Source organism: Zeus faber, assembly GCF_960531495.2.
Source record: "Zeus faber genome assembly, chromosome: 3".
In the NCBI taxonomy this organism is placed as follows: Eukaryota; Metazoa; Chordata; class Actinopteri; order Zeiformes; family Zeidae; genus Zeus; species Zeus faber.
The window spans coordinates 29,307,986-29,318,872 of NC_137190.1; the positions used below are offsets into that span (position 1 = coordinate 29,307,986).

Sequence of the window (10,887 nt, forward strand, 5' to 3'; positions counted from 1 at the left end):
TTTTTTAAATTGGAAGTATAAACATACACATGCAAAGAAAACAGGAACACAAGACATTCAGCTGAAATACAGAGGACAACAAACCAAACAATAACAGGGATAAAGTGCAAATAAAAATATATAAATAAATAAGAACTTACATTTTTTATATCAGTTACTAAAACTATACACGCTTGTGCATTAAGATAAAGAAATAGAATATGAAAAATGTAAATAAAATAAAATTCACTAGTTTACAGGGGGTTCAGTGAAAAAACATTTACTTTTGTACAAACTTACTGATTTCCGATTAATGGAATCTTGTTTTTCTTGTTTTCTTTTTTTGCAACACAAGTATACCAAAATGTTTCAAACGTATACCAACCAAGTTGGAATAAGTTTGAAACAGTATCATTTGCATCACTATAATCAGTGTTGTATAATCTGATGGCTGTTGGCACAAAGGAACGCCCGAACCGCTCCGTTTTGCACGTGGAGGGAACGAGGCTATGACTGAAGGTGCTCCCCATCTGCCACAGCTCGTCATAGAGGGGTCGGGAGGGGTTGTCCAGGATGGTCTTAATGTTGTCCCTCATCCTCCTCTCCACCACTGTCTCCAGACTGTCCAGCTCTAGCCCAACGACAGAGCTGGCCTTCCTCACCAGCTTGTTGAGCTTGTGCAGCTCCCCAGCCTTGATGCCGCCTCCCCAGCACGCCACAGCAGAGAAGTGTGCTGGCTACCACAGACTGGGAGGACGTCAGGAGCCTGCTGCACACATCCAAGGACCTGAGCCTGCTGAGAAAGAGCTCCCTGCTCTGTCCTTTCTGATAGAGAGCCTTGTGTGGTCCGTTTTATCGTTTATGCGCACTCCGAGGAACCTATACTAAGTACACCATCTCTACCTCCTCCCACCTGGATGGTAATAGGAGGCTTCCTGCTCCGTGGGAGGTCCACCACCAGTTCCTTGGTCTTGATGATGATGCTGTTGAGCTGGAGGTGCTTCTCCCCAGACCATCTTACGAAGCTCCCTCGTCATCAGAGAACTTTTGGAGGTGGCGTGTTCCAGCGATGAGGCTGAAGTCACATGTATGGTGGTAGAAATGATCAAAGTACGGTTCCATGGGGGTGTGCCAGTGTTGCCCATCATCAGCACATCTGATGGGGCCGCCCCGCAGCCGGACGTACCGTGGTCTGCTGGTGAGGTAGTCCAGGCCACCATGTAGTGGTCTACCTGCCTAGCGGAGAGCTTCTCTGCGAGCAGGAGGGGCCGCACTGAAGGAGTCAAAAACGAATCCCTGCGCGGCAGGTAGACGATGGCATCGTCCACGCGGATTTGGGCCTGGTACGCAAACTGCAGGGGGTCCAGGGAGTCGCCCAGCAGGGGCCTAAGGTGCTGCGGAACCGGTCGCTCAAAGGTCTTCACGACGTGCTGGGTCAGTGCCACTGGCCTGTGGTCACTGGGAGAGAGAGGTCAGGGAGAGAGGTTGAAGAGGTGCTGGACACTCTTGCAAGCTGTCCGGCACATTTGGGCTGAGGGTGTATGAAACAGTATATAAAACAAAAATTAACAACCTAACGGCGTAAATCATCTAAAAAGCAAACCTTTTCTCATCAAGACGACGTGATTTGAGGGGTGGTTTTATGTCAACAAAAAGAATGGGGGGAAAGAAGGCCGTGAATTAGATATGAAAAATGATGTAATTGGCCAAAAAATTGACTTCATAAATAATTCATAAAAAAAAAAAAAAATTAAAGGGGAAAAACATTGGCGTTGTTATCATAATCATGTCTGTCATGTCACATGTCTGAGGGCGAGGGAGCGGACGACTGTGAGCAAATGTGTTTGTTTCCCTTCTGGGTATCTATTTCCCTGGTGACGTCACACCGGGAGCACCCTTACCGGGGGTGGGGACGCCACAGAAGAGGACGCCACTCCACCCCGCACCCGAGGGACCGAACAGCAGCGTTCACACCGTTTCACCCCGACCGCGGCGCAACCATGGGCTCTTAACAGGGAACCCAGTGTGTAAGTTAGGACTTTTTTAGGAAAAAAAAAAGGAAGTTTATTATTTATTGTCACCCGGATCGAACAGGAGTTGGCGGCTGGTTTGGGTCCACCATGCGGAGACTACCTGTCGCCGTTTTTCTTTTTTGTCTCCTACCAGGTAAGCTCATCTATGTCAGCTGCCTAATGTTTGTTGTTGTTGTTGTTGTTGTTGTTGTTGTTTTCCCCCCTTTTCCTTTTCTATAACTTTCCTTTTGTAAACCGGCAGCGTTTCTAAAAACGAACCTGTGCGGGGTATCGGTCACGTTACTTTGATTCGGTTCGTCATCATCGGCCGAATCAATGGACTTAATAATAAACGCATCAATATACATGATCCCTCTTTCAACTTATCATTTCACTTAAAATTCTTTATTAAACAATGTTTGTCTTTTTTTTTGTTTTGTTTTTTTAAGCCATTTGGCTCGATTTAAAGAAACCATTGCCAATTGGAAGTAAGATTTGGAATTAAATTTCAAATGTTTTACCAATATTTTACTCATGTTTTGCTAATGCGAGTCATGATGGCCTCTTTTCAATCACTTTATCATTTGGTTGTGGCTGGTTTCGGGGGTTTAGCCATTTCCTGCCTTTGTCTCTCACTAGTTTTTCTGGTTCTACCACATTGAACTACAATCTCTCACACTACACACACACACACACACACAGACACACTCTACACACACACAGACACACACTCTACACACAAACCATAACAAACAGAAGTTACTGTCATTCTCTCCCTGTCTTTCTTCCTTGACTTTCCACATAAGGCCTCTTTAAATAACACTAATAACACATACACTCATGAAAGTTATCTGCACACACATACACACACACACACACACACACACCCACACACACCCTAACTAATGGTGTCTGCCCGTCCTTCCTCAGAGGTGCTCTCCATCCAGGTGACCGTTCAGCAGAGGGAGCGCAGCACGGCGCTGTTCGCTTCCGTGATTCTCCGCTGCGACTACTCCACGTCGGCCAACCTCCAGGATGTCCTGGTCACCTGGAGGTTCAAGTCCTTCTGCAAGGACCCCGTCCTGGAATACTACTCCACAGGTAAGAACGAACGCCTGCTGAAATACAGGAGTGTGGCGAGTTGAGCGCTCTTCTGTGGGGGCTGGGGGGAGGCCGTGTCCGGGACCGTCAATAGTTTCTGTTTCAATTTGGGAGAGTGTTGATCAGTTTGCGGTCCTTTCTTTCTGACTTTTTTTTGCTGACGACAAAACCAATGACAATGTTTTGAACACAATTGTACTGGTGTTTTTGGCTTGTCTTCTCGTTGACCCCGCCCCTAGCCGTTCAACTCAGGTCTTTATTCTTCCTCAAGGGAAACATTTGCAGGAAAGAGGAACTAACTTATTAGGTATAAGTAAGTTCCTTCCTTGCACTTTGGTCAGATTCCTCTGAGAGGGTGGTCAGAACGTTGCCTGTCTTTTTTTTGTAGCGGTTTGGCCTTCACATGAAACATGGAAGATATTGGCACATGTCGGATAGTCATCGCCTGATCAGTTAATTATCGACCCAATCCATTACCTACTGACATTGTTTGTTTGGGGTTATCAAACATAATGTTTGACATTGAATGCATAGATGCAGGTGTGTCGTAAATAAAAGATCTAAGAGCCATTCCCTGTGGCTCTGCAGCCTACCAGTCTGCCCTACAGTTGGGGCAGGACCCGGCCAACGACTGCCCGGATCGCCAGCGGACGGTGCGCACCGTGGTGCAGAAGAGAGGATCCAATGAGGCCATTCTGGGGCCAGAGTACCGCGAGCGGAAGATCTCCATCCAGAACAGTGAGTTTGTGCGACTCCCCATTTAAAAAATAAAAAATAAAAATAAATAATAATAATAATAATGAGATCATGATGAGAGCAAGCACTTCCACACAACGACCACCTGAGACCTGTTAGAAGAGCTACAACACTGAAAACGGTCATGCACCCTGTCACTGTTAATTACAGAATTGGGCCCGATTTAGACGTAGAATTAGCCTTCATTGATGGGAGTTGTGCTTACTGGGAGAATTCATAAAAAATTCATGAAGATTCAATAAACAAGGATGTATTTTGATTACAAAAGTGACATAAAACCTCCCTGACGGAAAGCGCAGATGCCAAACAGAGCACGAGGATTCTCCTCTGACAAGTTGTTATCCATTCTCTGTCAGGCTTTTCTGACGGGACACTTTTTGCTGTGTTTGTGCAGAAGCGGACCTGGTGCTCAACGAGATCATGTGGTGGGACAACGGGGTGTATTTCTGCGCCGTGGACGCCGCCGGTGACACCTCAGGGGACTCAGATAAAGAGATCAAACTCATCGTGTACCGTACGTCGGCGCGCCGGGACGAACATTTCAAAAACGAAGAGGTTAAACTCTGCAGTCCCTGGATAAATCCTCTCCTTCTGGCTTCTCGCAGATTGGCTGACGGTGCTCTTCATCGTGATCGGAGCGCTCCTCCTCCTCCTCCTCTTCTGCATATGCTGCTGCCAGTGTTGCCCCCAGGCCTGTTGCTGCTACGTCCGCTGCCCCTGCTGCCCCGAGCAATGCTGCTGCCCCGAAAAAGGTGCACACACACACACACACACACACACACACACACACACACACACACACACACACACAGTGAGGTCCAAGTAAATACACTTGGTGAGTATGGACCTGTGTTCCTGGTGCACTTCTACGCCAAAGAAATTGTTAATTCCGAGACTGGTCCTCACAAGTATAGCAAAACAAACAATTACAACTTTTGTACAATTCTTGTACTGGTATCAAAGTGAGAAACGTCTTCAATAAAGATTTACCAGTTAGAGCAGTGTTCCCCAGAGTGTGGGCTGCAGCCCCCTGGTGGCCGACGGTACTGCAGGTGGGCGAAGTCATTTACACTAAATAAATAAATAAAATAAATTGTTTTTAATTTTCAATTTTGCAATTAAGTTTGAGATTACCATAAAATGTTTCGATTAAATATTAACATTAACAGGAAACAGAATGATTAAAAAAAAGCTGGATGGATTATTAATTTGCACTGCATCGCTGTAGGTCCACGTTCACATATAATTGTTGTGTTTATGAGATAAAAAATATTCAGGGAAACACTTCATCTCACAGAAGTTGTGTGTTGATCAGAGTTGTGTATAAAGGCTTGGGTGGGCTGCAGAAGATTTTCAGATGTCAAATTGGGCCGCGGCATTCTTAAGTTCGGGAATGGCTGAGTTAGAGAATCAAAAGAGAAAAATTATTAAAGAGTATAAATATAGTACTTTTCGATGCAATACTAATAATCATTTATCTAGACTGTTCTAAAGGAGACATCTTCAAAGGATTCACTCTTCCATTCTTTGTCTTCTCAATAACTGGAAGTCCTATATAGAGACATATAGTTACCGGAAATGGGAATTAGGTTGATATGGCCAAAATATCACATCATGATTGCATCCATTATTTTTCATGGTTTTATACTACGGTCGTTGGGCTTATTTTCAATGCCAGTCTATTACGATACTGCTGACATATGCGATTCTCTCATTCATTTTTGAATTTTATGGACGAATACACAAGTGTCGTGAAACGCCTATATCTTCAGATGTATTGCACTTCCCCGGATGGACTGTGTTTAAAATGGTTTTGCGTCGCTTCTAGTGGTGATGCAGCATCGTATGATAAAGGAGGCTCAGCGGGCCATGGTCCCCTGGATGGGAGGGCAGCCTGTCTACGGACCCATGAGCCACGCCTCTTCACAGATGAACCCCCTGCTTTACTCAGGTACGTGTAGACAAACACACACACACACACACACACACACACACACACACACACATACTTGTATACACAAGCCTAACAGAATTAATGATTAAAAGTCCTAAAAGGCTTGCGTTTGACGGCCACCATAACCCCATAGCCCCTTGGTAACTAACCCTAATCCCTCAAAACAAATCTCCCCTTGGCCCAATCTCCCCAGGATCCGCCTCAGGAAAGAGCATCCCCATGAAACCCATGCCGCTTCCCCCTCCACAGTCCTCCGCCTACAGCATGCTCCCGCCCAGTGTCCATAGTAGCCATCCGCCCACAGGCACCAACCAGATGCTGGACTACCTGGAGAGCCAGGTGAGGGGGATGGACATGGCCAGTCCCCTGCTACAGGTAAACCACCATGGAGTCTCCTTAAATCTGGATAAAAGGAGTGTATCACCATCAAATGTATTAAATGTAAATGTTATTTTCATGCTGTCGTCTTCTTAGCGTCAACTATTGACTATTTTCTTAAACAATTCAACATTACAGTTGTTCGGGGGTTTTGTTTTGTTGTCTTTTTAGGTTATTGTTATTGTATCAGGAAATTGTAGCGTCAGCAACAGCTCACATCAAAAACGAGGCAATAATAATAATAAAGCAATGGAATAAAAATAAAAGAAAATGTGGAAATACACAAAATACGCTGACTGTGCACAATAACATCTGACAATTTACACTAAACCTAATGATAAACAACAAAATATTTAAACTATAAAAATTAACAGAAAAACAGTAAGAAAATAAATACAAAGAAATTGAAAGATTTGGTTATATGCCATAACAAATTAAATGAAGCGAGCAGTAAACCAGAAAGGTGAATCTAAGATGGGAGGAAAAATACAATAGAAATGTTAATGTACAATGAACCTAATGACAAAACATAAATTTAAGCCTGAAAAAAGGACAAGAACCGATAGACAATAAACCTTATTTTAACCGTAAATGATTTATTAAATTATGTATTGTTGGTTTATTGTATACTGCCAAATTTCTCTTATTTATCGTTTATTTGTTTCATCCTAAATCCTTAATCAACGATAAAAAAGAGAAATCTTTTCTTTTCTGTTTTTAGATTATTTTTGTCGTTTGTTAATTTTTAGGTTTATTGCATATATGCATTGGCATTGCATTGCCATTTTTTCTATTTGATTGTATTAACTGTCTGTCAATCTATTTATTACATTATGGCACATGGATTATTTATTGATTATGTTACTCGTAACCAACTCCTGAAGTGATATCAGAACAATCAATGCTCAGATTTGCAAAAAAAAAGAAAAAAATAATGGCCTCCAGCGGTTTAGGTGTTAGGATGCCGTCGAAAGCAGATTCTCATTTTCCAGGTGTTTTTAATGCGAACCTCACTGCAGCATTTTAGTGTTACTTACCTGGCTCCCTCCCTCCTCCCCTCAGCCACAGCCCCTCCCCTACCAGCAGATGCCTCCCCCGCCCCAGAACATGCCGCTATCCGTGCCCTTCTCCGCCGGCCCCCCCAGCATGCTCTCCGCACTCAACAACGACCCCAAGGAGCGCCGCGTCATCACCCTCCCGCCCATCGGCGAGCAGCCTCACCCCGGCGGCAGGTTCCCGCCCCCCGCGCCCAGGACGCGTCCCCCCAGCTCCAGCGAGAGCAGCCACACCGGCTACGCCTATCGCCGCGACGACCGAGGCGGCGGCGGGGCGAGGCGCCACCCGTCGCCGACCCGGTCCAGAGGCGTCCCGCGCAGCTACAGCCAGGATTCCCTGGACGGACTGAGTCGCAGCGGAGGGGGGCGGGACACGGGCCGCCCCCGCTCCCGCTCCAGGGACGACCTGTATGAGACCAGGTCGCGGGGAAACTACTCCCCGCCGGCATCGCGGAGATCCAGAGGAGGCTCGTGGAGCTCGGACGATGAGGATAGCAGTCGGAGAGGAGGAGCGGGCGGAGGTGGAAGGAGAGGCGGTGGGTGGGTGGAAAAGCCCCCCAGCTACACTGAATACGAGCCTGGACAAAAGCCGGGGGCACGGAGGAATGAGCGCTACTCTGTAAGGCACTCACTGCTTTAGTTTGACACACACTAGGGCTGTCAACATTGGCCAAGAATCACATTTGAATATTCCTTTTGAAAAAGCACATAAGTTTGAATATATTTGATTATCTATTCCAATTTCAAAACGTGAAGGGGAGGCAGGCGTTAAGCACGGTTCCACTACAGCTCCAAAGCTCCGATCAGAGCGATATTCTCTCCAAACTAAACAAATATAAACAGTATTTTTATTCTAAATGTATTTAATTTAATCACGTTTCCTGCTGCTGCTCCACTGTGGAGAAGATTGCCGGTCGCTTGTGAAAATATTCCCGCCCGTGTTCTCAGGGGCCGGTGGCATGGAGACACAGATATGGAAAGCCGCAAAGGATCACAATTCGTCAAGATTTTCCTGGTGTTTGAAGTATTGTAAACACGACCAAGTGTTTATAAACGCCGTTCTAATCGCTACCGGGCGTAATATTCCCTCGTAAAAAAAACAAAAAACGATGGCCATTTAGAGTATGGGATTAAGTAACACATATTTTCTATTGTAAGGAATCCATTCTAGTTTTGGCACAGGAATCAAGGTGGATGGGGCAGTCAAGTATTTTATTCTGCATTGGGACAATCAGTTCAGGAAGATGGATACTGTAGATGGATCGGCACAGCTGCTCCCACCACAGCCTGAGACATGTTGGCTTGAAAAACCTAACATTGTCGTCTTTACATTGTGATCGTATGGTCTTAATAAAATAAGCTTACAAATGGAATAAAATATATTAAAATGACGGTGGACCTTACAATAGCAATAACACTCTATAACATCAATATCTACACAGTAAACAGTCTACACCAAAACTAAAATGGATTCCTTACAATAGAAATTGTGTCAAATGATGTGTCAATCCCAAGCTCTAAATGGCCCTAAGTTTTTTTTTTTTTACAGGGCAATAATTAATTTATAAATGGTCCTCTGCTTCCACCCCCAGGAATGTTACAGTAACAGCAGGCAATCCGGTTTATCCCAGTCCCCAAGCACGAATGGGCAGCCTTTACCTCTTAAATGGCTGATATAACTACATTCTATTTCACATATTTGTACCTACAGTCATATATATGAATAAATAACACCCAAGTGCACGCTTGGGATTTTCTTTAGGCTACCCAAACAAACAGTAAAGGAGATCAGTGCTTTGTTATTGTGGTCTGCCCTTCTTTACCGATTGGGTGATTTACAGTTAAAATGTATTGGCTGTGAAAACCACAGGGCGGAGATAATTACCAACCGCCACCAGGCGTTTATTAAAGGGTTTAAAAGCCTGGAGGCGACTAGAACGGAGATTAAAAATCCCCGGTGGTGTTTACAATACTTCAAATGCTGGCCAAATTTAGACCAATTGTGATCCTTGCGGCCTTCCATACACAGACACCGGAGAGCGACGCACGGACAAAGCGCATTCACATGCGCACACAAAGAGGATGTTTGTGGACGTATGCGAGCAATATTTTTATAGAAGAAAAAAACATTTCTGCTGAAACACTGCAGATGGTTTTTTTTTTCTATTGTTAATTTTCAGATTCAAAAGTCATATATAAAAATTTACAATTCGAATAGCATTTGAATATCGAACCATCATTTGACAGCCCACCCCACACACACACACACACACACCAATCACATGGGAGAAGCAGCAACACGATTGCACTTTCATTCACACACATCGACAGACGCATTGTTTTTTGTTTGAATGCCGAGTCCTTCCTGTGGTTGGTGGAGTGAGTCTAAAGTGGCTGTGTCTCTCTCAGGACAAGAGCTCTCGCAGTGGCACCAGCGTCGTCATCTGATCCCTCCTGCTTTGAAGTGCACTGCGGTCTCTGTTTTGCGGGACATGCACACACTCCACTAATATTGGAGAACTGGAGAAGCCTTTTATTTTTATGTTTTACAAGGGCACATGGCTTGCTTGTAATGTTATGTGCTTTTAATGTTTTAAGTCTGTCTGAAATGACGTGAATTCTACTTGAGTTAAACATTTTTTTTCGTGACGTGTTGGTCAGCTTCATACTAATATTTTGTTTTGAATTCCCTTGCGCAAAGAAAAATAGTTCGATTTTATTGTAGTTATAATGATATAAGTGGAAACGTGTCAGTCTAAGAACTAAATGAAGGAAACACTGAGTACTTTTCACCGGGACCCCCTTGAGCTTTAATAAAATTTGTTATTTTTTGTACTAGCCGAACTTGTCATCGTTGCGATGACATTGCAAACCGGTTTTTTTTGTCGAGTTCCTCGAAAGTTAGTTACGTGTCATTTTTCATTTTATATTTTCTGTACCAATGTATTTTAAATGTCTTATCAAGTCATAGTTTTCGTGTTTTGTTTTGTTTTTTCTCCATTTTTGCTCGGATTGTACATTTTGCATAAAGTGTGCGTGTGAATAACGAAGGGGGCAAACTTTGATATTAAAGTTTCTCACTTATCCAAGAATGCAGCTATGTTGTAGATTCCGAGGTGACACGGTGGTGGTGAAGGGTTTTGCGTAATGGCTTGTGAAATGGCAATATACATAAGGCTGCAGCTCGGCCTGTTTGGATGTGTTTTATTTCTTCTCACTATTGCCACAAACTAAACATGAGATCCATTCGTCTTGGAAACGGACAGAGGCATGAATGAGTAGACCTGAGGCGAGACACTCCCCATCAAGACTTAATAAAAGAACTTTATCTTTATGTGAGAGCGTTTGCGTTTGTAAAAAAAACAAAAAACAACTTTTATTTCCATAACTTCTCTACGTCAACACAACAAGCAGAACGGACTCCTTCGATGCTGCGTTCCAGTGACATCGGAGCTCGGAAACAAAAAAACCGTCGAAGCGCAGCAACCGTCCATTTAACGCCGAGCCACGAATTGGAATCGGCCCCGAGTTTGACGTCACTCCCCGTTAAACGGTTGAAGTCATTTCGCCGTTAAACGACGACCTCCCATCTCCACTGCTCTGCCCCGGTAGCGTCAGCGGAGGCGAGGGGTAGAAGCTTACCCAGCCAAAC

General features: G+C 44.4%; 1 protein-coding gene across 1 annotated transcript; it reads left to right on the forward strand.

Moving 5' to 3' along the window:
- Positions 1-2,896: 2,896 nt before the first annotated feature.
- On the forward strand, positions 2,897-9,826 carry ildr1a (immunoglobulin-like domain containing receptor 1a; the record flags this gene model as incomplete). The annotated part of the gene is made up of 8 exons (XM_079997327.1): positions 2,897-3,092; positions 3,681-3,830; positions 4,243-4,362; positions 4,454-4,600; positions 5,677-5,799; positions 5,996-6,177; positions 7,243-7,854; positions 9,645-9,826. 8 exons carry the CDS (start codon positions 2,897-2,899, stop codon positions 9,681-9,683), a joined length of 1,569 nt encoding a protein of 522 aa, XP_079853453.1. The 3' UTR covers positions 9,684-9,826.
- Positions 9,827-10,887: the final 1,061 nt, after the last annotated feature.